This window comes from Fusarium poae, chromosome 2 (assembly GCF_019609905.1).
Source record: "Fusarium poae strain DAOMC 252244 chromosome 2, whole genome shotgun sequence".
NCBI classification, from domain to species: domain Eukaryota; kingdom Fungi; phylum Ascomycota; class Sordariomycetes; order Hypocreales; family Nectriaceae; genus Fusarium; species Fusarium poae.
Genome location: NC_058400.1, coordinates 8,433,898 through 8,459,879, shown reverse-complemented (window position 1 = coordinate 8,459,879; position 25,982 = coordinate 8,433,898). Strand labels below are relative to the sequence as shown.

The window sequence follows — 25,982 nt, the reverse complement described above, 5'->3', positions numbered from 1 at the left end:
AGGTACGTACAGGACGGTCTCGTGCCTTCAACAACGAACAATTAATATATTTTTTAAATAGTGTCGCGTGAGATTAACTAGACGCGCATATGGAAATGGAATAATTCGGAGTGGGAAGCAGTAGGCAATGGACGAAGACGGGTGTCAGAATTAAAGGTTAAAGACACGGAACTGCTCGGGAAGAGTTCAGTGATTGTAGACGGTTCTTCCGAGGAACTGAACAGAGTCCAATACAGACAAAAACGTCATGCTAGTGGAGAGGAAAGACGGTCCAATTACTGTCATCTGTGCTTGGCTTTTGCACATGTGGGATCAAGTAGTAACTATGGGAGTATTTCTATTAGAGAGTAGAGGGGGGTTAGTTACAAGCACATGATGGAGACCTCCATAACATCATCAACCCGGAGACATGGAACAAGACAACTTTCTGTGGGATTGGATCACGGGGTTGTGGGAGTTTATAAGGATTGAGTATTCAAATTACGTTGAAATTTGAGAATCTACAAGAATAAAGAGTAATCACTATCTTGATCATGACTTTGTATCAGTTACAGCAATTTGTTTGTAGTTAAAGCTTGTCATGGTTCCCCTCATCACCGCCGGTCTCCGAGCTCCAATGTCGGGGCACGGATTTCTCAGCTCGGGACAAGATTCGGTCGACATGGGATGTCTCATGTCAGACCACGGCTACCGAGTAGCAGAAAAGTTAGCCTTATAAGTCTCAGGGTACAAAAATATACAGCCTAAGAGGTCTGACCTGGGTAGCATAATCTGTCCTACTAATTTCGTCTCTTATACTCCTAGCGGCCAATTCTTCTGATATAATGAGGCACGGAAGTGACTTTGCATAACAACACACCATTATTCCCATCATCTTACATTATTTGCGGATATGCTACACACGCAGAGACATGGAAATGTTTCTCACTGGAAAGTGACCATAGACCTCGGCCTAGAGTTGGGTTTCACTTGCTTATTCGACCTACAAAAGAGATGCTTATGGCATGACCTGACGGTGACAGACAGTATACCTACGTCAACCTGATCCAACATTGGTGTAAATTGTGATCACGAGAGTCTTTGTTGCATTGTAGAGCTTCTGCCCAACCTACCCAACAGAAAACTCGGCACACGGATAGAATCTCGATTGACCGCAGTCTCTTCTGATCTTGGCCAAGTCGTCTGCAGTAAACAGAAAGGTTCCCCAGACTTTTGAACCCAACTCGGTATGGAGAGATCACCCTTTTGTACAAGTTGACTACCTAGACCTAGATACCCCACACCTCAGCACAGGCACGCCATCGAGGACACGGACTAGCTGTATAGTAAGTTGACGATAATATCAAGTCATGTTATGGTTATGGTTGTGGTAGTTGGTATATGGGTGAGCGTAAGCTACTTTCGTTATCGTGAGTTCATGCAAGCACTTGAAGTATGTACGACGTGGTGAGACATATTCAGGTACCGTCATGTGCCAGCAATCTAAACAACGCACAGCTCTGATGAAGCAGAGTCCTCATGGCTCTGCTCCAGCTCATAGCTTTGCCTGTTTCAAGGAAATGCTAAGACTCAAAAGACCCTCACTCGAGTCTGCCTAAGGAAGCTCCAGTATGCGTTGTCATCCGAGTCTCGGAATACCGAAATGGATTGATGACTCGATCAATTCACTCATTCACGTGACTGGATAATCAAGTTTGCCTGCTGTAGTGACAAAGGCAAAGCAACGTAGCTGCCCAGCAACAAAGACAAAAAGCGCCTCATTTTGGAACCAACTCATCACTATGAGAGTGGACAACTCAATCGTACATAAAAATTGGGCGTCTAATGGAAGGGCAATGTACGGCATCGGGGAGCGTATCGAAGACATGACGTACCTTGCTTTTGATGTTATTTAATTGGCTCGGATTAAATATGGGTCTGATCCCATACTTCCCGTTGATTGTCGTCCATTCATTGAGTTTCCCCGCCCTCTCAACGGGACGGAAGGTCTAAAAAGAGGTGGCAGATAGATAACTTGATAAGATATGCTTATGTTACCTTGATCAATCAAGAAACAGCCGACGTCAAAGGCTGAAAGAGCAACAACAACATTTTTGGTGGCTTTTAAAACCGATAAATTTATCGAGATTATCGCGACAGAGTCATATTTCGGTTCTCCTTCCTTCCGCCCCCCTTTTTCCTTCCAACTTTGACAGGCCCTGAACAGCGCCAGGTCAGGTCAGGCTGGCTCCTGGCTGCGGCCCACGCGGGGCCCTTTAATTTTTCCATCTCTGCTCTGCTGGTTGGTGGACGTGGCCAGGGAGTCGGTGAAGCTGGGATCCCTTACTTGGGCTCCACTCTTGAACACGTCGGTCGAGGTTCTGAGGTGGTGCTCATTTATTTTAGGCGGGTTCTGGAAGTCGAGCCTCGCTTCGCTTCTCTTTAAGTTAAGAGCGCGTAAAAAGGTCTCGCTCGCGGGAAACATTGGAGCTTTGTCTTTTGTGTGTGTTTGTGTGCCTCTCTGTCGGTATTAACTGTGTTGCTTTGCGCGCGTCTGTTTCTGTACTACCTTACCCATTGTCGCTTACCCCAAAGTCTCAAATACTACCACCAATCGAGGCAAAAAAAGACATCAATCAACAAAAACAATACAACACTTCAATACAATAACAACAATATATCATGGATCTCGCTTCCATTGACGAAGATCCTGCTGCCGCACTTGCTGCAGTAGAGGCCGACGCCGCGTCTTCAGTCTCGGATCAGCAGTACATCTTCACAACACCGGATCGCAAGCACCCTCTATCAAGTCCTTCATCCAAATCCACAACACCCGGATACTTCTCTTATGGATCCATCGACAGCAATTACCGCAATGAATTTCGAGACCGATACCACGACGACCAAGACATTCCAGGTCTAAGAACCCCCTCGTTATTGTCTAGCCCGAGTGTGGCTTCCAGTCTCGGATTCTCCACCGGCCGCGTGAGCCCTCAAAAGAGAGAACAGTCCAACCATTCGAGAATATCCTCCATAAACGACTCATCCCGAAACTCTTCTCCTTCTGTGCGCCGGAATAACCGACCGCGCAACAGTCGCGATGTTTTGGCGCAAAGGTTGAGCCAGCTAGCTCACGAGCTTACCACGGGCGAAGATGACCTTCTCGACGATAGTGGCGTCGACATTCTCACTGCGCAACTGGATCAGCTGGAAGGGACAAAGATGCTTAAGAAGACTGTCTCATTTTCCGTGCCATCAACACCGTCGCCCCGACCAAACATCCGACGACCCGTGAGTCTGGACATGTACAGCCCTGGTGAATCCATCTTCAGTACCCCAGGATCGGCCTTTAAGACACGCTTTTCAGATCTGGGTGCATCTATTAGAAGGGATCCCGCACCAGAACCGACACCAGAGCCCGATCCTCCACCAAACCTGGGAATGACGGTAGCGCAGGCGAAGAAGGTTATCCAGGAGGTCACACAACTCAACGAGGAGATGTCTCAGCTCGTTGAAAACCTCAAGGCTCGTCAAGAAGAGTCCGATGTATGTCGAAACTCTCACCTTTACCCATCCAATTACTTACAATTCTGCAGCATATCCAAGGCCTTCTTATTGAGCGCGCCGAGCGTGCTGCTCAGCGCATTATCTTTCTCCAGAACCGCATATCTCATCTGTAAGTCTACCTTTTGTTCCCTACCATCAACCATTCTAACATTCAACAGCGAGCAAGAATTGCGCGAGAATGATGATGAACTACAGTATCTTCGCATTTGTCTCAAGGCTGTCGAGATTCAAATGCCCGCACACCCCGACAAAGAACTCCAAAGATGCATATCCTCATTCAAGAAAGATTACCAAGCCCTCAAACGAAAACGTGTCAACCGCTCCAGTATCGCCAGTTTATCCAGTCTCGGTTCGCCATATCCTGGATCACCAGCATGACATTGGCTTTCTTTTTCCGGGACAAAATAGCAGCAATGCACAACGACGCTTATACGATTCACGACGTACTTAATCTCTCACTATAATTGCGCGCTCACGCCTTAACGCTTTACGACGTTTCGCTTTATTCTTTTTTCTATACGATTCGTTCTCAATTCAACCAGAGTAATGACCAAAGTCATATATTTTCTCCTGTCTCAACTTCGTAATGCTACCTTTGATTACACCACCGCAATCCATCAACATCAGATACCCTTTTTCGGAAGCAAGCACTTTTGTGTGTCTCTTTCCCTCTCTATCTTGCATAAAACTGGTGCATTGCGACATAGCGATCGTTTATTTCACACTTGGCAGCAATGCCCATTCAAAACATTTTAATGTCACGGTATCTACTGGAAACCCATAGCTTTGGTTTCTTCACATTGTTAAAGTCGGAGCTTTATTTTTTTACTACTGTTAGACAATTCATGATAGCAGGCATGACATTAAAAAGGGGATATATGAGTTTTCCTGATCAGATAGCATCAATTGATAGACTGGACGTGCCTTTGTGTTCGCAAATTAGCATCGACCCAACGTTGACGTGGATCCTTTAAGCGAGCCCTATGCTCAATATAACATCCCTGACCGTGTTGTTGATCAATCTCCATCAATGTCAATGCAAACAATGCTCGACGATGAGGGACCCTAGTTCCGCGTCCCCCGCGTTCAGGAACATCCCAGCTAGTTCATAGTACATGAGTTCTAAGGAACAGCCCAGTACGACACGGGTTTCCTCCTCGGTCCATACCATAGAGTCGTTTGTACTCTCTCAACATCAATGATCTCTTTCACAATCATGTCGATCACGAATGAGTTGTGCTCTGCCAAACCACGTGGCTGTCAAACGTCGTAAATACATTTCTTCTGAAACGATCATCGGAGGGACAGAACACAGAAGCAACGTGCAACGAACGGGAGTAGTTGTATTTCATGCGAAGACTAGTTAGAGCCTCCTCAAAGTCCCACCTCATCATCGTACGTTACCATAACACCATGTAAGAATGAACTTGTCGTAAAGAAAATAAGAAGTCATATATTGCGTCAATTTTGTCGCGTAAAGTCGTAAATTCATTGACAAAGAAGATTAAAAGAAAGAGAAAGAAAAAAAGGTTCGAGAGCTGATCTTCCCACCGTAAGACTCCAAGACTTTTATAAGAAAATATACCCCCCAAAAATAGTAAAAGAAAAATATGTTGCTTGAACTGGAAGAAAACATGTCAACGAACTCGCTCATCGCTTCCGCTAGAGTAAGGAGTTCGATAATGGCCTCCATCGTCAACAACAGCATTCCGCATTGGTCGTGGGTTCATGCGCAAGTATTCATCATAAGTCATCCCATTAGGATCCTTGCCAGTCTCTTCAAAGATCAGGCTCGAGCGACGATCACCATCTCTACGAGGTAATGTTCGAGGAATTGATTCGAGGGATGACTTTGGATCACGACTTGAGGAGTATCGATACTCTTTATCCCGACTGCGTCGACTGCTGCCGTTTCGATGGCCAGGAGAAGGCGAGTCGTAATTGTCAGCCGCGTTGGCACCGCCGTCAAGTGATGAGGTAGAATGGCGATAACGGCTAGATGGAATAGGACTTCTGGATCTGTGACTTGAGCCTGAAGGTACGGGAGAGGAGTCCTTGGAAGGGCGGACGGTGGTGTCTGAATTGGCCCGGGGCATAAATGCAGAGCGAGATAACGGTGGTGTTTTGTGGCTATCCTTTGAACCCCGTCGATATTTGGTATCCCGATCCCGGTAGTCATCTGGCCTGTATCGTCCTGACCTGTCGTCCTTTGGCGAAGATTTGTAAACGTCCTCGGATGAAGTCCGCCTGAGATCAGACTCGTTCTCCTCGGTACGTTTGATCCATCCAGTGATGGCATCCACCACGTCATCATATGTCTCGCGATCACGAGTCACTGGAAGGAGATGTCGAGAAAGCTGCTTCGGTAGCCTTTCAGGCTTACCGTCTTCGAAACCACCATCAGCGATGATAGGAAGATCAGCCATGATGAGGTTCAATCGCTTGGCTTCCTGCTCAGGGAACGCTCGAATCTGACAAGTCATCCACCGCTCGAAACCAGCTGGAGTGAGAGATGGGATGTGAGGCATGCCACCTGGTCGTCTCTGGACGAGGTGGTTCTCACATCGTAGGTGTTGATATAGAGTTTCGAGGTTATCTAAAGCTCCGTGTGGTCGACAGTCAAAGATTTCTGGTATGGTTAGACGAGTTGTGTCTGGATTGAGAGCTTATACATACGTTGGAACGGAAATGTTTCCGTGTCAAGCTTGTATTCGTGGTAGAATACCTTGAGCTTTTCCGGTGTGACGACTAGAGAGTTGCGAGGACTGTACTCGATAATCTACACAAAGTCAGTTATGAGCAGCATAACATACTACCGAGATATCATACCAAATAGTTGGCGATTCCTCGGAGAACCTGACCAAGCCTGGGAGTAGGGTCACCTCTATCATCAAACAGTCGTCCCCATTTCAGGTCTACTGCGGATAGTGTCGGACCCTGTTTTGCTGGATCAGAAGGTATCGCTGATCGTGATGCTGGACGTGGCGGTACTGAATGTCGAGGTTCAGGCTCCTCATTCAAGATGATGGGAGACTTTGAGAATCGAACAGAAGGACGCGCTTTCGAGGTGGTAGGTTGAGGTGGTAGTGGGACTGACTTTGGTCGTGATGGATACTGCTGGTGGTGGTGCTGGTTGGAGGAGGTAGAGTCGGAGACGTAGGATGTTGACGGGCTACCAGTGGTACCGAAGGAGTTACGGTTGGATGAAACGGGATCCTTGGGCTTGTTGTTGGACTCGTATGAATGAGTGGTTTGATCGAGTTTCTTTGTGTTCTCTCGAACAGGTTCTTGATGAGTCGGTTGTTGAGAAGGAGTGGGTTTGACAGGATCTGACTTGGGACTTGGGGGTTCTGAAGACGAAGGTGTACTGTTTGTTGGTGAATGTTCTTCTACGACTGCAAAACTGGTCAGTAAGACGATACTGAATATAACAAAGTTGTTGACTTACGCTCAGACTTGACTTTCTCAAAGATCTCATCGAACCATTTCGTCTTCATCTCATCAATCGTCAACTTCCTCACCAGATCTTCAACTTGTTCTTTGGACATGTCTGCGCTGAGCCGCTTCTTCATGTGACTATCGGTCGAAGCAGTTGAACCGGAAGCAATGGATTCATCATCTTTCGGGGCAGTCTTTCTCTGGGGTATTTGAATACTGCCTGTCTCCGCCTTGTGCACCCTCCCAGTAGACATTCCTCCATTCATAGCCAACGAAGAGATCGGAGATGGCGATGGTCCAGCAAGCATAGTAACCTTACACAGCGGTAGCTCACTTTTTGTTTGTGAGATGAAGAACACAGCATGTAAGAGAAAAAGAAGAAGGATAATGCAAAGGTGGTAACACACGAAAGAAGGAGAAGGAAGACAGAGGGAATTAAAACAAAAAGTAGATAAAAGGCAATAACGCCAGCTTTATCAATAAGAGTCAAGAGATAAAAGAAGTGCAGTAATTGATAACAAGAGGTGAGCTGAGCTGAGTAAAGCAGAGTAGGATAAGTAAGTCTGGGCTGAGGGAGGGACGAAATGTTGGGCTTATACATGCAGAAACATTAACACCAAATAAATTATCAGACTACTAACTACAGAATAAACTTGAACATGACACAAAAAGGACCATCTTTGACCGCAACAAGACTAGGATCGCCATCTGCAAAATGGAGTAAATGGGTTACGCAGCAGGGCCCTGAGGCCCGCTGGTACAGTAACTACTAAGAGAGAAGAGGCTACCACGAGTAAGGGTCTCACGGTGATGGTGACAAGATAGGAAGTGATCTGGTCGGGCGAGCTGAAGGGAAGCATTCCCATGAGAGATGGAGTACAAGTTGCAGCTTGATAGATCCCTGCATGCTGGCGTCAGGCTTCCCCGATATGACATACATGTTTCTATCTCTGGCTGCAACTATAACGGTGCCATGGTATTAACAAGAGGCGATTATAAACTATTTATGGTATACAAATACAAGAATAAACTTGACATGAAAACCCACAGCTTTTAATTAACAGAAAACATTTATAGCTCGTAGAATTTCCACGATATCGAAATTTATTTACGAGTAAACATGTCACAACTCGAAAAAAAAAAACCCTGATTTCCCCCTCCATATGTCAGAATGGTCTCAAGTCACTCACCCAACCCACCACACCAAAGGACCCTTTATCCCAAAGAACCACGCTCCCCCTCTTCATTGGGCCGCAATTGTTCACGAGGTTGATCGTCCATGCCAAACCTTCTTTTCCAATTGGAACACGCATTAAAAACTTGCCCATATCCCGCAGAAACACTCATTGGATGACTTGATCCCACGAGGCGAGAGAGGCGAGACACAACGGATGTAAAAATTAAAAAAAATATATGTATGTATACCTAATAAAATGCATCATGAAACACACAAAAGGAAGAAACGAAAGATACATAGAAACATTGTGAGTGGAACATGGAAACAGAAATGACATAGGGGATGCATATGATGCGAGTGAGATCCTCCCCAAGGCTCGGCAGATGTCCTGACCAACCAAATAAGTTTGTAATTTGGAAATGTTGAATCATTGACGAACAAGTGTTTAACTTCTACTCAATAGAGAGAGACCCACGATCTCCATGTATCTAACGGTTGACATTGGAGCGTTTCAAACGCGATTGCCGAGGATGCAAAGAGAGAGTTGCGGTCTGGGAAGAGTCTGTCATTTGAGAAACATTTTGACACGTTAACCGCGTTACGCAGCATAGGAACAGGTATAAACTAGTCAGGAACACATTATCCTATTCGTCATAACCTGGAGAAGTCTATTGTACCAGATCACGATCTAGAATTCGCCATTCGCCTCACAACATGATTGGTACCTGGACATGTTTATCATTCGATTTGATTCTGAACATCAAACACTATAGCAACGATAATCCCTTCACAGCACCGATATGGCATGTACTCAAATGTCAATACATGATAAGCGTCCTATAGTGGTTAGAACGCCAACGCCTGCTCCCGTAAACAAAAATGCAGTTCCTGACAGCCACTACTTTGCGCCTCCATTTCCGTTTAGTTCCCCAAAAACATTTACGCCTTGTACAACAGATCTAAGAATCCACTCGCCAGATCGACAACAACGCTCTTGTTGGGCAAAGAGCCAGCAACACCGTACAATGCTGAGGCATCACCCATGGCCTTACCATGGGTACCCTTGCCCTCAACTAGACGAACACGCTCCTTCTCACGCTCTTCCTCGACGACAGCTTCGAGGTCGGCAATGAGCTTCTCCCAGACCTTGGTGATGGGCAGAGTGACGGCGACGTGGATGGCAGGGGGGTTCTGAAGAGCGTTGAGGTGCCATCCCTTGGCGCCCATACCGTCGGCAATATCGTAGACGTTGAGATTGCGAGCTGTGAATGCAACGACTGAGACAAGCGGCTTGCCTATAATCTCAAGCTCGCCGCCCAATGCCGGGGTAGTCTGGATAGCCTCGGTGATCTTCTTGGCAGTTCCCACGATCTTGGTGCAGGCATCGATGTAACCGGACTCACCCATAGTCATCAAACTAGCCCAGCAACCAGCGATGAGGGCACCGGGTCGAGAACCAGCCATACCGGGAGAAGCGTAGACACCACCAGACCAATCAGGAGAAACAAAGTACTGGAACTTTCGATGCTCGGCAGTTCGGTAGAGGACAGTCGAGTTACCCTTGGGCGCAAAACCGTACTTGTGAGTATCACAGCTGATACTGGAAACACCCTTCAATCGGAAGTCGAAAAGCAGAGTTTCGAAACCAGCACGCTCGAGGAAGGGAACCAGGAAGGATCCCAGACAGCAGTCGACGTGGAGCCAGAGGTTCTTGCGGAGGGCAAGCTTGGACAGAGCAGAGATGTCGTCGATAATACCGTGGGGGAAGTTGGGAGCAGAACCGACTAGCATAATCGTGTTGGGGTTGATCAGACGGCGAACAGCGTTGACATCAACCTGGTACTCGGGAGCTGGGCATGCGACGAGGTGAAGCTTGATCTTGAAGTACTCGGCAGCCTTGCGGAAAGCAGTGTGGCCCGTCTCGGGGAGAATCCTATTATGGATAGTCAGTATTGGTGCTTAGGCGTGGTACTTGAGCTTGACTTACATCTCGGGCTCAGTCACTCCACGCTCAGCATAAGCCTTTTGGCGAGCGGCCAGACAAGCCATGAGAATACTGTCAGTTCCTCCGCTAGTAGATGTACCAGCAGCTCCAGGAGGGGCATGGAACATGCTCAGAACCATGGCGACAACTTCAGCCTCCATCTTGCGCACGCCAGGGAAGACATCGGGATGAATGGGATTGGCAACGGTAAACTTGCCATACGCCTCAGTCTGCAGAGCCAACAGCTCATCCTCTCCGTGGTACACAGCTCCAGAGACATAACCATCCTCCCAGCGCGTGTGGTCCATGTTGGCGAGGTTCTCGAGCTCGGAGCGCACGACATCATGAGAGAAGCCCTCCTTTGGTAAAGTAAGATAACGAATCTGGTCTTTGGGAACTAGCTTGTCGGATAGCTTGACCAAGGATTCGTTGACCTGCTGTTGGACCTTGCCTCGCACGCCGGGGGCTCGAAGGAAGTAACCGTAGAGGATGCGACGGATGTTGGTGTATAGCTCGACGACGGAGCCGAGGATACCACGACCTCTGAGCTGCCAGAATGCGCGACGGGTCCATCGCCAAAAGAAGAGGAAGAGAAGAATGTTGCGCAATCTGTAGTGATAGGTGTGGTTAGTATTTGCGACGCCAATTATCCAGTCGGGACTTTGTGGCGCATCATGACGATGCATTCTAAGTGGCATCATGACTTACAGATCGAGGTTTAGCAAAGGCCAAGACACATTATGTCTACCACGCTTAACAGACTCAATACTACCGCGCAAGTTGGCAGGAAGACGGGAGAGACTCCCGACATGAGGAGGAGAAGCCATTATTCTGTTTTAGTAATTGAAACAAGGGACATAAACAATAATAAAATATTAATTGGACAATTTTTGAAAAAGGGAGGATGCTCAAGGTTTAAATAAAACCCGAGTAGACAGAAGCTTGACGTCGTGAATATCGCGGGGCATAGCGACTACTTGATTATTTCTTAGCGCATTCCGTCTCCATCACATGCCTAGGCGGGGGGTACCGGCCTCCGCGGGGACCTTGTAACCCCTAAAGTTATAGTGCTCGAACACTCCAACGCGTCCCCCTTCTCTCCACTGTAAACGGTTCGTGGGCCGAGGCGAGCGACCCTCCATTGGGGACATCCCTGCCTCGACGCCGTAATTGTACATGATGAAATGCCTGCTTCGAAGCATTTTTTTGTACCTGGTGATGCGTGTCTTCTCGTTTGGATTATAATTTGTATATCATTATATGTGATAACGTACCCTGTTTGGGCCAAAAGACCCGCTGCAATGCAGCTCTATGCTGTGATAAGAGTTCCTTGTCTGTACAACCTCCCATGTTTATCATTATGGCAATTCTAGGTAAACAGTCGGGTCAGCTAGACTCTAGTCGGAAGATCGGACGGGCGCGGAGGGGGTTTCATCAACAAGTGCCGGGTTACAAAATATAATCGATCAGGATGACCGTACAAGGATCCGAATATCTCTCGGGTTCTGGTGTAAGAGATCCAGGAGATCTTCAAGACAAACTCGCACTCGCATTCATAGTTACAAGCGATTGGTCAACAAGATATACAGATCGTAAACTAACAACCTAGATAGATACTTGTTGGAACCATTCAATTCCATCAAACACATTTGCCGAAGAGAGTCAAGCTTTGCGGCTACACCATCCTTGTTCATCCTACAAGAGGTCCCAGCTCCTTTGCGGTGATCAACTGCGGCGGCAACTTCTAGAATTAGAATACGAAGCGCTAATAAGAGTTTCCGGCTAAGCTCGCCGAAAAGAATCCCATTGCTTGGATCACAAATGTATGAACTGATGCTCGTTGTTCAATCTCAACATATCCTCACACAATGTAGTATAGATGCTCAGTTTCGACATATAGTTAAATGCAACCGATAAATGACCAACAAACGCCAAGAAAATAACCCATCGGCTTTTTCCCTTCTCCAATAAGCAAGCCCCCCTCCGAGTATATCACAAAACGCCCAATGACCTTTGCTCAAATGCCTATGTCATGTCATGATGCTCATTTCCTCTTCTACGCAACCTCATTACCAAATTTTTTCCTCAACTGTTGCTGGTAAACATGCGACATCTTATCGCATGATGCCTGGCCTGTGACGGTACAATCAACCATGAGCGTCACAAAGTCCCCGTCCCTGTAGGCATTGCCCTCCTTGTTACGGCCGTACGAGGCAATTGTGCGTTGGGGGACGAGGGTGAGCTTCGAGAGGATGGTTGGGTGCCACTGAACGATGTGTTCCTGCGGGGATATTAGTTCGGACTCGTTGTCAGTGTAATCGGTTGAACTTACAAGGGCATGACGCTCAGCCTTTTCAAAGTTGTAGCTTCGGTAGAGAGGGTCCATCCATGTTTCGATAAAGAACTTTGCCCAATCGCCATTCTTGAGGACATAACTATTAGTGACTAGTCCAACTTCATCCTGGCTGATGACGAGGTTCACGTCTTGACCTTTCAGATGGGAAAACGTTTTGATGATGCTGTCCGGAGGCACAACAGACCAATCCCTGATCATGAGACTCTCCAGTGTTGCTGGCTCCATCACTTGCTCCTCCAATGTCTTGTCCAGCTCCATGATGTAGGCGTTTTGATCGAGGAACCACACATATGTGGCATCAGGGTATTTCGAGAGCGCATGGCGCATTGCCATGATCTTGGCCCAAGACTTGGGAGATTCGCCCGTATCGTAGTCGCTAACTTTCACAACCATGGCTTCATATCCTGCAGCCAGATATTAGTCCCCATCTGCAAATCCAACACCCGTGATTCCCTTACCGTGTCTTTTGGCATACTGCTCGCGGTTGTTTCGAATAGATTCCAGATAAGAGGTACTGTACTCTGAATAATCGGAGACCGTGACCACAACAACTGGAGGGTTTCCTGAGGGTACGTGCTCGCGGTAAGGCGAGCCGGATTTCGACCCGAGGAGTAGATAAAGAAGTCCGACAACGCCTAGAAAACAAAAAAGAATGGTTCTTTTGCGAAGTCGTCGTAGAATCGGTGGTATATTCCCTGAGCGTCGCCCGAAGGGGGGTGGGTTGGAGTTCTTTCGAGGAGGGTATGCGAAATGCATGATGGGCGAGTCGTAAATTGATTTCGATCGATTCGAGGTATTTGTGAGTCGCGAGAGATGCTATGCTGCCTCGAAAGGTCGAGAACAGCCAATGCGACAGTTGAAGTGTTTCTTAATCGTGGACACTTGGGAAGAGAATCAGGGTCTCGTGTAAGCTCGATAACCGCTCGCTGTATATGTTGGATTCAAAAGAGGGATCTTTGACTGTTGTAAAAATAGAGAAACGAGCGAAGGTGAGCAATCAGGTCCGTCCGCAATGGATACTAAGGAGCCATGGTTGGCGCAGTCAATTGATGATAGATTGGCTTTTTGTCCAGCCCCGACCGAATTCATGAGTGATGGCCCACATGAATTGTCTGCTATCCGTTTTCAGATGCAGGGATTAGGACCCCAAATTCCAACGTCATCTCGGTGACGGGGGGATAAATATCCGACTCAAATGCCATGAAGAGAGAGAATACGATATCAGTTCGTATTAATCGACGCTGGGTATATTGGGCTTTTCTCACGACACCAGTGATCTAATACGGGCCAAAGCATACATATTACACGACGATTAGAATTGTAGATTGCACGTGGTTCTCATTATTCCGGCGGGCAAATGGTTGTTCAGGAAGGGGTCATTCGACCATCAATTAATATTTAAAGGATAGGTATGTATCAACCAACATTCGACAATCTGCTCACTGCTTATGTACGGGGGTGGTGTACCCAGCAGATGCCTCACACCGTTATGAACGCCCAAAGGCATCACGATGCGTGAATGAAGGCTGATAATCTCATGCTGGCCAGCGAGAAAAGAACCAAAACGATCCCTTTCTCAAGGCACAACCGAGCGTAAATCTTTGCACACAGACTAGTCGACTTGACACGGAAGAGCAAGGTCTAGGCAACTTAAGAGTGTGCAAATACATACACGAAGCAAAGCATTTGGATCATAAACAAAACAAAAGGCTCTTTCCAGGACGATAGCCCAGAGAGCTTCATTGGTCTTTCTTACTCTCATCTTCGTCATCATCGTCTTCCCCGATATCGACAACCCTGTCGCTCACGTTCTTGAGGATACGAGCGCTCAGCTTCTGAACAAATTTCCAAATGCCCATAAGAAATGTGAATGCGCCGATGAGAACAAAGATCAGGCTGATGTTCTCGACACGGTTTCGACCAGTGCCTCCTCTCCTGCCACCACCAGCCACCCCGCTGTTTCGCAGCTGCCACCAATGAAACGGGTTGACAGTGAACATCGTCTTGAACAATCCGACAATTCCCAGGGAGAAGAATCCCTTGGTGAAGTGCTCGATCCACGACGTGGGCTCTGGTGGTGGAGGTCGCCTCAGGGCTTCGATATCTGTAACCACGCTTGTGACAGTCTCGCCGAGGGTTCCAATCGGGTCAGACCATAGATCGAAGAGAGGGTCTGCAATGAAGCCAAGCATGAAGATGCTCAGTATACAACAACACAGGGTTAAGCCGACCTGTGCCCACTTGCTGCTCAAAACAGAGCCCCAGTGTAGTCGTGAAATGCGATAAGTGAACTTGCAGGTTGGACACTGCCAATAGTTCCTTGCTTCCATAGGGTTTGCAAGTCTCCATGCGTTGAGGCACCCTTCGTGGACATATTTCTGCGATCCCTTACACTTGCATGGTGATAACAACCTTCCCAATTCCGGGTCGTCAGAGACGTATGTAGGTCGAGATGATCCTGTTTGAATGCCAAAAGTGGTCGACTGATCAGGAAACTTGGGCTCTTCAGCATCGAAGCAGATACGACAAGTACGCGTGCCATAGCGCCTGTTCCCAGGCGCAGGTTGGGGTTCCTGCTGAGGTGACGGTGACGTCTCCTCACGCGATGCGGTACCTGCTTGAGGAGTCCAAGCATATTGCGATGATCGACGAGGCTCTGGTTCGGGTTCATGAGGAGCAGAATTGTCTCCTACCGAGGACCAATCCCAAGTAGGACGCGCATCCATGATGGCTTACGTTGACCTGTGGATGTGAAAGAAATAGAGGTAGTGACAGCAGAACAAAGCAAAAAATGCGGAATGTGCGAATACGTAGTCGGCCGTTTTGAGGCGTGCCAGGCGCAACCTACATGTTTTTGCAAAGCTGAAAGTTAAATGAGACCGAAAGGAGAGCGGGGAAGCAAACGCTCGCCAAGATCATGACAAGGACATGTAACATGCAAGAGGCCAGCTCAGCCTCTTTTTTGTAGGAGAAGATTGAAGAAGAAAGCCGAACCAGCCGTTCACCAAACTGCTAGAAGAGCTCTGCTTTGCGTGTGGAGCCGCCGTTCGGACTTCGGATAATCTGTTGCCCCGCATACAGCTGCTCCTGGCGGTTGAGCTAGACGCGCAGCTGGGCCTGCCTAGAGGCTACAGCTGCTTTGGCCAAACACCAAAGCTCCAGTTGTAGCCTTGCTGATATCTCCTTGTCAACCCCACGAATTGATAAACGACCATAGTTCAACCATCACCACATTCAGACCGAGTTTAACAACACACAATATTGAACTATGGCTGATCGTTACTCCTTCTCTCTCACAACCTTCTCCCCCAGGTATGTTTCGGTGACGACACTGCTATCTTGCTATGGGAATATCATGGCTGACAAAATCATAGCGGAAAGCTGGTACAGATAGGTACGTAATTGATTTATGCATAACTTGGGAGCTATTGCAAATCGAAGCTTCTTGCAATTAACTCGACCCGGAAAACTAACATGACGAAATAGAGTATGCACTCAATGCTGTAAACCAGGGTATCACTGCCCTTGGCATCAAAGGTTCGCGCCGCTTTCAAGATCCTGACGAGCTCCTACTGATCACCAAAAGCTACCAACGGTATTGTCATTGCCACCGAAAAGAAGTCATCATCTCCTCTCGCCGACCAGAGCTCCCTCTCCAAGATCAGCGACATCACCCCCAACATTGGCATGGTATACTCCGGCATGGGCCCCGACTACCGAGTATTGGTGGACCGAGCACGCAAGGTTTCGCATACCGAGTACAAGCGCATCTACAACGAGTACCCCCCTACCAGAATATTGGTGCAGGACGTCGCCCGAGTTATGCAGGAGGCCACCCAGTCAGCCGGTGTACGACCTTATGGAGTCAGTCTCTTGATTGCTGGTTGGGACGAGGGCATTGAGCCCGAGGATGAGGAAAAGACCTCTCTGGAGGATAGCGAGGACAAGAAGGTCAACAGAAAGACCGGAGGCATTCACAAGGGAGGCCCTATGCTGTACCAAGTCGACCCCTCTGGTAGTTACTACCCATGGAAGGCCACAGCCATTGGCAAGAGTGCAACCAAGGCCAAGACCTTTTTGGAGAAGCGATACTCGGAAGAACTTGAGCTTGAGGATGCCATCCACATTGCTCTGTTGACCTTGAAGGACAACATTGAGGGCGAGATGAACGGTGACACCATCGAGATTGGTAAGCTTCAATATTCCACCAGGCGGGATTAGACTAACATGTTGCAGGTATTGTTGGTGCCCCCGCAGACCACCTTTTGGGTCTCGAGGGCGTCGAGGGGGCTGTCGGACCCCGTTTCAGAAAGCTGACCCCTCAAGAGATTGAGGATTACCTGACGAGTCTATGATTACCCTTATGCAGATGAACACAACGAGAAGCCTTGTACAATAGAGGGTCACTGGGCTTGATAGAGCTGGTTCAGATAGAAGGGCAGCTCATTCTGAGCTTTGGCATTGTTATGATGGCGTCTTTGCTGTGACTATAAAAGATGCCCTTGGACCAGCTTCAACAGCCACAACCTCCTCATCTGGAGGAAGTATAAAATCTATTTTTGACCACAATGCATTCTTTGTTACGAATTTGCCAAGACCGATCTGGCCATTAGTGTTGTCTCCTGTGACGTAAATGCAACCATCGGTAGTAAGGGCGATCGCATGGAATTCTCCAATTGCAAAGTCTTGCACATCTTTGTCTCCATCGACTTCCACGTAGCTTGGTGTAGGACCAAGATCAGTGAATGCGGCGTGTCGACTTTGTGTACCGGGTGATCTCATGCCCCAGAGGTACATTCCGCCGCTCTCTGTTAGTGCCCCAATGGTGTATCCTCCTGCAGATATCTTCTTGATGGATTCGCCAAGATCATTAAGATCTCCTACAGCATTGGGTACGTTGGCAGGACTCAAGACCAGTTAGTATTGTACTGGTATATGTTATTAAACTTTACATACCATGACTCATCAACTTCACGGCCAAGGCAGTCTTGAAATCGAGGATCACCACAGCTAAGAACGGTCCCATTCTCAAGAAGAATCACGAAACCAGTGTCATAAGCTGCTGTTTGGCGGACCGGAGACTCGCAAGGCCAGGTTTCACTGCACTTGTTGGCCTTCCATGCAGCCAAAGACGTGTACTGAACAATAGTTGATTCATGAACAGTCGCGACTTGTCCATCTCCCGATTCAGCATTTGGTGAGTCGAGAAGACAGAAGTTGGCTTCACGATAGAGAAGCTTGCCAGGGCATGAGCCGGCAAAAGCCCAAGTGTTATTTCGCTGCACTATCAAATGTTAGAGCGGTGATTAACAGTATGATGCAGATGTAGTATTTACCTGCGGTATAACTTATCTTTGGAATAATATTGCCGATAGTTTTGTCTGTTAGGACTTTTGTAAAAGTGAACAAATCGTCAGGCTCCTGGTCACTTGGCGAGGATTCAAAATTGAGCTGGTTCCATGCGTTGAAGCCCGTTGCATATAAACTCATAGCTTCATCGGATGGTGATGAAAGCAATGGCAGTTGCATGGTAAACGATTGAAAGTCGGTTGTCACGATAGGTAGTTAAATAGTTTTAGAGTGCAGCGATAAGTAGAAAGTGAAAGGTGTAGTTAGAACTTCAAAATATTGAATGGTCTTGGACGCATCGGTACGCTACACAAATTCAACCACTCAAATGGCTCTGCAGCGTACACAATTAATCCAGTGGATTGTTGCTCCATACTTGAGATCGGGAACAATTCATAATAATCGCCCATTTTTCTTTGTTTGTGCTATTCAAGTTGAACTCGTTGGTGGTCCCATGCCGAGTAATAGATGTCGCTAGTAAACAAAGACAGCCACAGCCACCTAGGACTAGCCTAGACGACCAATCAGTAGAAATCCTAACAAGAACAATACAATACTCAACTTGGAAAAACAATAACCAGACAATGTTAAGAAAATAAGATCAATTTATTTCTAAGTTATGCCCGAATCAAAGTTGGCTTTTGTATGTTCCTTCTCAAACTCTTTGCCTCTAAACTACAACTGAAACCTTAGGCAATTCTGCCCTGCGCAGTATAATCCACACTCCAACAACGAATATCTTGTTGGCCGTGATTCACTGCCCCTTCGGACCTGCTGGCTGGCCTCCTACAATAGACCTCCTGCTGTGCCTCCTACACAAATCACAGGCCTCCCTCCCACTTACGTCTTTATTGCAGAGTGCCTTTTTTTGGCAGTATCGAATTCTGGTCGGCCTCCTGCACTCACATCTGAGTACCAGCCGTAGGCACCACTTTGCCTTCCAAACGGAGAACTCTACCTCTCTATACCACTCGCCCGGGACATCACTCCTAAACATTCTCCTCCTCTTACTCTCCATACCAGAATATTTTGGCATCTTTTTTGTATGCTTTTGAGAACCCGGCGTTACTTAAGACTTCTTTCTTCCCGCAGTTTGGATTATCTGCTTTTTATCAGACCAACCTCATTTTGGAGGCCTACCTTTCACAACCCGAGATTGGCCCACAGGGGTCTTGGACAGATCAGAATGTCTTCCACGGATAAAGTCATGGTAGATGCACCTTCTATCCCAGACTCCGAGATTAAAACACTAGGGTCCTCAGTTGTCGAGATCTCTACTGTCGAGGGGAGGGAGACAATAGTCAATGTTCCTGAAGCGGAAGCACTCATGTTTATCGACTCCGATTATAAGATCATTGGGGAAGAGCAAGACGATGAAGTCGAGGATCAGAAAGTGACACCCAGCCCAGAGGTGGTAAATCCCCGCGGTTACCAGCGAGAGATGTTGGAACGGAGCCTCGAAAGGAATGTCATTGTCGCAGTAAGTTGTTCCGAGTATCATCTGTTCGAAATATATTCTCTGACCTGATTAGATGGACACAGGAAGCGGTAAAACGCAAGTGTATGTTGCTCGAATATCATCAAAAAGAGGGAGACTGATTGTGACATTTAGGGCCGTAATGCGTATTCAACACGAACTCGACACATGTGCACCAGACAAGGTTGGTGAATGAAGAACCATCTTTTTACACACAAAACTAACAAAGATAGATCGTCTGGTTCTTAGGCAAGACAGTATCGCTATGTGAACAGCAACATGGCGTTCTTCAAAGACAAATGCCGTCCGTGTCTATGAGACTGCTGACTGGGCAATTAAACATCGACACATGGTCTGAGGATGTCTGGCCCCGTATCCTTCACGGGACTCGCGTTGTAGTCTCGACCTTTGACATCCTGCGAGATGCGCTGGACCATGCATTTGTCAAGATAGACATGCTGTCTCTTATCGTGTTCGATGAAGGTGAGACAATGCTGACACTGACAATACTATTACTGACTTACTTTCAGTTCACAATTGCGTCAAGAATAGCGGTGGTCGAAAGATCATGGTCAATTTCTATCACAGATACAAGAGTGCTGGCATGCCCGTGCCTGCTATTCTGGGTTTAACAGCCAGCCCGGTGCAGTCGAGGTCGAAACACGATGAAACCCGTGAGCTGGAAACCACCATGGATGCGATATGTGTCACCCCGACGGTTAATCGGGAAGAGCTTTTCCGTCACGTCAATAAGCCCGATCTTTCCCGGGTATTGTACGATGTGGAAGAGAGTCCGACTCGAACCCCCTTGATGCAGGCTCTGCAGTCTGAATATCGGGCAATGGACATCACAAAAGATCCAAGTCTCACAAAGACCCGACAACTCATCGCCAAGGGCCAGAAGACTGGGCCTGAAATACTATCTTTTTTGATGAAACAGGAGACCTTCTCTCAGAAACAGCTAAAGGCATTATGGAACAAAAGCAAGGATATTCTTGGTGAACTTGGACCTTGGGCTGCCGACAGGTACATCTCTGAGCTGGTCAATATATTTCTACAAAGAGTCGACTCGCCACCGCCACCAACACTCAAAGATGCCTGGACCAACGAGGATAGAACCTACCTCGCAGGACACATGAGACAGATCGCTGCCAGTCCCCATCAGCCCAAACTACCAACCACACACAACTTGGCCAATAAGACGAACAAACTAATTCAGGAACTGCTTAAAGCTGATGAGGATGCGGTCGGTATCGTATTCGTCAGATCAAGAGCTGTTGCCAACGTCCTTTGCTCTTTATTGAAAGAGCACCCCGAGGTTCAAAAGCGGTATCGTGTTGGCTCAATAGTGGGAACCTCAGCTACGAAGGTTCGGAAGCAAAACATCTATGAATATATGCCTGGTTCAAGTACCGAGACGTTGCGCGACTTTAAATCAGGCGCCATCAATCTTCTGGTTTCGACGAGTGTCCTCGAAGAGGGCATTGACGTTGCGGCGTGCAACCTCGTCATCTGTTTTGACGAGACAACCACCCTCAAATCCCATATTCAACGCCGCGGACGGGCTCGCAAAAAGAAGTCAAAGATGATTGTACTTGTGAAATCGACATCTGGTGTTCGGGAGTGGGATTCCCTGGAGGCTGAAATGAAGAGTCGATATGAACAAGAAAGAGAGGAGTTGGACAGACTGGAGATCGAGGCTCGCATTGAAGAGACGAGCTCCATTTTCTTGATTGTACCAAACACAGGAGCTAGACTGGATCTAGAGAACTCTCGCCAACACCTTGAACATTTCTGCAGCAAGGTGTTTCAACGGGACTACGTGGATCAAAGACCTGTTTACGTTTACCAAAAGACAGAACAGGGAACAGCGCCTCCGACTTTCAGCGCCACGGTCACTCTTCCGGCCGCTCTGCCTCGGCACCTTCGTAAGGTCCAGGGCAGAGGTGGATGGAGATCTGAAAAGAATGCACAGAAAGAGGCAGCTTTCATTGCATTCGTTGGGTTGTACCAAGAAGGACTGATTAGTGATCACCTCCTTCCCCTTAACGTGGACCCGAAAGAAGCAGAAGAAGAGGTGCAACTCATTAAACCCGAACTACTATTCAACCCATGGCAAGACGTTGTGCAAAAGTGGCAGACAGCCAATGACAAATGGCTTTATTCTTATGAGTTCTTCGACCACGAGTACGTTACTCCTCTTCGTTTTGAGATTACCTTGCCTGTGGAGCTCCCTCGACCTCGTGACATCAACGTCTATCCCCAAGAAGGACTTACGTGGCATGTCAAATGCACCTCAATCAAGAGGATCTCTCATGAAGAATGCTTGGGTTTACCGGATCACACATCTATCCTACTGGCGATGCATTTTGGCCACCGTTGGAACGTGGAGGACAAAGAACATGTGATCAAATTCGCCTATGAGAATAGGGACCTTTCTCGGGATCGAATTGGATCAATACCTTTCAGCGAAAGCATTGATGCTGTATTGGAACAGAGAGTTCTTGTTCGTGACCCTAGAAAGACCCCTTTCCACTACGTCCGGACGATCCCTTCAAAACCGCTTAAAGAGCAAGTCCAGCATCCGTTTTCGGGATATGAAGATGCGCCAGAAGAAAAATATCTTGTTGTACAGCAATGGACGCGCAGGTCGGACCTATTGCATGACTTATTATCGGGCTCGGCCAAGAGCGTCTGTACCAAACCTTACCGCTGGGTTCTCCCTATCTCCCAAGCAACTGTCGACGAGGTTCCTCGCCGTGCCGCTAAGTGCGGTATGCTTATTCCTTGCATCATTCATGAGTTGGAGGTTCAGCTCATCGCATCGGAGTTGTCCTCGACACTTTTGGCGCCAGTTGGTATCACGGATTTGCAGTTGGTAGTCGAAGCCATTAGCTCACGTAGCGCCGCGGAGCCCGTTGACTATGAACGTCTTGAATTCTTGGGTGATTCAATTTTGAAGTTTTTCACTGTTACTCAGGCGTACTCTGAGCGTACGTTTCCCACATTCTTTCACCTTTACCTTTACCTTTACTGATCAGTGTTATAGACCCCTTTTGGCCGGAAGGCCTCCTCAATCATTTCAAAGACCGACTAGTCTCCAATACCCGATTGACTCGTATGTGCCTCGAGACGGGACTATCGAAATTCATTCTAACCAAGGTGTACACTGGGATGAAATGGCGACCGCTGTATCGGGACGACTTTCTGGACGTGAAGCCAGCCGAAGACGCATCAAGATTTATTGGCCCCAAGGTTCTTGCTGATGTGGTCGAGGCACTTGTTGGAGCCTCTTACCAGGATGGAGGAATGAACAAAGCTCTAGCGTGCATCAAAGTCTTCTTGGGCTCCAAGTGTAACTGGCATAATGACGGAGTCGCCAGGGACATATTATTCCGACTAGCACCTAGCGACGTACAGCTACCCCCCACGATGGAGCCTTTGGAGGAACTAATTGGGTACACATTTGAGAAGAAGTCTCTACTCATCGAGGCCATGACTCACGGATCTTATGCAGCTGATACGCAGGAGCGATCTTATGAACAACTCGAATTCCTTGGAGATGCGGTTTTGGACTATATCGTCGTAACTCGCATGTACCAGTTTAACCCACCGGTACCCAATGGACGCCTGCACATGATCAAGACCGCCATGGCTAATGCTGAGTTTCTCGCTTTCACAAACATGCAATATGGATTGCGTCGACCCGAAATTGAATTCGTCGACGGTGAACCAGTGTCCACAGAAGTCTTTCTTCCGATTTGGAAATTCATGCGCCACAGCTCTCAAGAAATGGGCAGAATTATGAACGAGACCCAAGCAAGATTTGAGAGTCTTCAAGATGAAATCAATGCGGCTAGATTGAATGGTGCAACCTACCCCTGGACACTGCTCGCACGTCTTCATCCCAAGAAATTCTACTCCGATCTTATAGAAGCTGTTCTGGGTGCCATTTGGGTCGATTCAGGAAACATGGAAACATGCGCAGCCTTTCTTCACAAGTTTGGCATCTTGCCGTATCTCGACCGAATTCTCAATCAGAATATTCATGTGCAACATCCCAAAGAAGAACTCACCAGACTAGCAGTTGACAAGAAAATGGTCTATGATTATACCCCGGTAGATGGACCTATCAAGGAGTACCTCTGTACGGTCACGGTTGGAGACCGTGCCGTGGGAGTCGTGTCAGGGGCACTCAATAAAATTGAGGCCATGACCAAGGCTGCCGAAGAGGGCGTAAACCTTTTGAAGGCGGAGCAGAGACGGGCAGAGCAAGCGGCGCATGATGAGGTGGAGAAATTTCTTGTCGCCATGGATCTTTCTTAGTTGGGTGATTTGTTGAGCTGGTAGACACGAGACAGAGGCAAGGCCGTAGACGGCTTATTGAAACAGGCCATTGTTTGTAACATCACTGAGCTATAGAGAACTGAAATTTGTATATAGATGTTCTTTTGTTTCGTCTAAACTTGTTTTTTGAGCTCTTCCAAGATAGTGTCGACTGTCCACTCAAATGTCTTTTCAATGTTTCCATCAGCACCCCCATCACTCTGCACCTTGATCCCCTCCTTATCCAAAACATCCTTCTTAAACTTTCCTTCCACATCACCATCTTCAAACATCCAAGCATGTTCTTCGACATAATTGGGCCAAACGATCTTATCCACGTAACCCGGAGGATCAGCCCAGAAGCCTTCAAGAGTGACGTATCCATCTCTAGCCTCTCTTCTCGCCTTTGCTTTTGCGTACGTCGTTCTCAGAAAGAGTTTGATGTCTAAATTAGGCTTCACAGCCGCCATAGAGGGTGAGTAAAGAAGGAAGCCGTCCAGGAGACATAGACGGAGGTTATTGCGGAGGGGATGGTCTTGTCCTAGGGCAGCATCTACTTTGGCGCGCTGGGCTTCAATTGTGGAATCTGGCACAGGACACTTTCCCACAGAGTTTTGATCCTCTTTGGAGTCAAGGGTAGGCTGACAAGTGTAAGTTAATAGGTTGAGCGTTGTGACATGGGACTTACAGGAAAAGCGGCGTGTTGACGGATATAAGCGAGGGATTCAGCCATGGCAGGGATATCGAGGGCCTCGGCACAATCCCAGTCTAAGAGACCATTCTTTGTAGGTAATCTAAGCTATTGTTAACCAAGATTCACAGGTATAGTTTCGGGGGTAGCATACTCATTCTCGGGTCTATAAAAGTCATCTTCGTGCAGGATAAAAGTGTGGGGGAAAATGTCCCGCAGTAGTCTCGCGAGAGTGGTTTTCCCGCTGGAGGAACATCCCGAGATGCCTACTATGAGAGCTTTGTTTGCGCTCATGTTGATGCCAAGCTATTCAGAAATGAGGATTGCGTGACAAAGTATAAGTTGTGTCTGTTAATTGCTTTTGATGTGGTTCAGATGTGGTTGGTTAGATAAACTTATGTTGCGATTGTAGGAAAAGTGGGCTGAACGAGTAAGCTACCGGTTCTCAGTTATAGATTTGATGTCCTTGCCAGACTTTCTTGATGATTGAACTCCAACAAGTTGCAGTTTTTGATGTGAATTTTGATCTGAAAGGTACATTCTAGATATTAAATTCCGCCCATCTACTTGTCAAGGCCATGTTCATTCTTTGGTCTTATTCGCAGTTGTATGTGGCGTGGATCAATAAACCAACATCATCATGCGTCTAAATGCTGGGCCAACAATCAGGCATATCTGATCAGGTAGACAAGGTCGATGTTACATGAAAATGCTGTACAGTAACATATATATGACACAACACTTTTCTTCACCTCCATGTTCTGAAACTCCGGGCTTATAAGACATTATCTCCTGCTAGGTTTGTATAAGCCAAATTACCGTCGACTGACAGTCAAGAGGCTACAGGGTAATCTAGCTTCGGCAGAGCTCTCTTTCTCGTGAATCCCCACGCAGCATGCAGGGGAGAGCTTGATAGTGGCGTCAGCCGCTATGGATGGACTTGCAGGGGTTTCTATGGTTGCACCTCTTATTAAGATCTTGGCATGTAATACTTGGATATTGCTGTGTTTGGATTCTTGACAACATGTTCTGAACACAAGCAATGTATGCCTTGAGTATCCGAAAGATCATGTTTACAACGGTTCTACGTATGTGTTACTGAGATAAGTGTCCCAGCACTATCCTAACTGATTACCCGTCCAATCCTTTCCATGTTGAGTCTAGTCACAGAATCGAACGAGACGAACCACAGACTGCAACCGTGACATTGGGTCAAACGACTTGCTAGCAGCCACAGCTCATTTTGGATAGAAATGTCTCTACGTGCGACAACACTTTGCTACTATTGGTAGACTCACATGGAAGAGGTTGTCAGAGTTGACTTGTGCGAATTAGACTTAGACTTAGACTTAACTTGGAGCCCGAGTCAAGGGATGAAGCAAGGGAGGATTATATGTATGTACTACATGTTGCACCCGTGTAAGTCGAGCCAACAAAGAAATATTCCAGTTGGCTACACGACAGTTTCTTTTTCTGCTTTGGCGCTATCTGTCTTGGCCTCACATGTCTTTTCGCCATTCTTGATAATGATTTGAGCTGAAGGATTTACTTCTGAGCACGCCAAGGTCTCGAGGTGATGGTTATGTGAGACAAATTAGAGTCATAACAAGATTCCAACCAACAACTTGACCATCTTGC

The 25,982-nt window shown here is 47.3% G+C and overlaps 8 protein-coding genes across 8 annotated transcripts; 3 read left to right on the top strand and 5 right to left on the bottom strand.

Annotated features, from left to right (window-relative positions):
* Positions 1-2,661: 2,661 nt before the first annotated feature.
* Positions 2,662-3,924, top strand: FPOAC1_006886 (uncharacterized protein; the record flags this gene model as incomplete). Its single annotated transcript, XM_044851359.1, has 3 exons — positions 2,662-3,525; positions 3,576-3,655; positions 3,705-3,924. The coding sequence occupies 3 exons, from the start codon at positions 2,662-2,664 to the stop codon at positions 3,922-3,924; spliced, it is 1,164 nt and encodes a 387-aa protein (XP_044710071.1).
* A 1,259-nt stretch (positions 3,925-5,183) lies between these two features.
* On the bottom strand, positions 5,184-7,292 carry FPOAC1_006885 (uncharacterized protein; the record flags this gene model as incomplete). Its single annotated transcript, XM_044851358.1, has 4 exons — positions 5,184-6,175; positions 6,223-6,325; positions 6,376-6,941; positions 6,995-7,292. The coding sequence occupies 4 exons, from the start codon at positions 7,290-7,292 to the stop codon at positions 5,184-5,186; spliced, it is 1,959 nt and encodes a 652-aa protein (XP_044710070.1).
* A 1,808-nt stretch (positions 7,293-9,100) lies between these two features.
* Positions 9,101-10,972, bottom strand: FPOAC1_006884 (uncharacterized protein; the record flags this gene model as incomplete). Its single annotated transcript, XM_044851357.1, has 3 exons — positions 9,101-10,094; positions 10,149-10,754; positions 10,854-10,972. The coding sequence occupies 3 exons, from the start codon at positions 10,970-10,972 to the stop codon at positions 9,101-9,103; spliced, it is 1,719 nt and encodes a 572-aa protein (XP_044710069.1).
* A 1,229-nt stretch (positions 10,973-12,201) lies between these two features.
* On the bottom strand, positions 12,202-15,227 carry FPOAC1_006883 (uncharacterized protein; the record flags this gene model as incomplete). Its single annotated transcript, XM_044851356.1, has 4 exons — positions 12,202-12,426; positions 12,478-12,905; positions 12,960-13,136; positions 14,258-15,227. The coding sequence occupies 4 exons, from the start codon at positions 15,225-15,227 to the stop codon at positions 12,202-12,204; spliced, it is 1,800 nt and encodes a 599-aa protein (XP_044710068.1).
* A 542-nt stretch (positions 15,228-15,769) lies between these two features.
* Positions 15,770-16,856, top strand: PCA2 (putative proteasome subunit alpha type-2; the record flags this gene model as incomplete). The annotated part of the gene is made up of 5 exons (XM_044851355.1): positions 15,770-15,813; positions 15,876-15,895; positions 15,988-16,038; positions 16,088-16,690; positions 16,738-16,856. 5 exons carry the CDS (start codon positions 15,770-15,772, stop codon positions 16,854-16,856), a joined length of 837 nt encoding a protein of 278 aa, XP_044710067.1.
* A 109-nt stretch (positions 16,857-16,965) lies between these two features.
* Positions 16,966-18,030, bottom strand: FPOAC1_006881 (uncharacterized protein; the record flags this gene model as incomplete). The annotated part of the gene is made up of 3 exons (XM_044851354.1): positions 16,966-17,407; positions 17,458-17,785; positions 17,838-18,030. The coding sequence occupies 3 exons, from the start codon at positions 18,028-18,030 to the stop codon at positions 16,966-16,968; spliced, it is 963 nt and encodes a 320-aa protein (XP_044710066.1).
* A 1,006-nt stretch (positions 18,031-19,036) lies between these two features.
* Positions 19,037-23,653, top strand: FPOAC1_006880 (uncharacterized protein; the record flags this gene model as incomplete). Its single annotated transcript, XM_044851353.1, has 6 exons — positions 19,037-19,330; positions 19,383-19,411; positions 19,463-19,511; positions 19,561-19,810; positions 19,858-22,320; positions 22,377-23,653. The coding sequence occupies 6 exons, from the start codon at positions 19,037-19,039 to the stop codon at positions 23,651-23,653; spliced, it is 4,362 nt and encodes a 1,453-aa protein (XP_044710065.1).
* A 134-nt stretch (positions 23,654-23,787) lies between these two features.
* Positions 23,788-24,386, bottom strand: FPOAC1_006879 (uncharacterized protein; the record flags this gene model as incomplete). The annotated part of the gene is made up of 2 exons (XM_044851352.1): positions 23,788-24,294; positions 24,342-24,386. 2 exons carry the CDS (start codon positions 24,384-24,386, stop codon positions 23,788-23,790), a joined length of 552 nt encoding a protein of 183 aa, XP_044710064.1.
* Between the last annotated feature and the right edge of the window lie 1,596 nt (positions 24,387-25,982).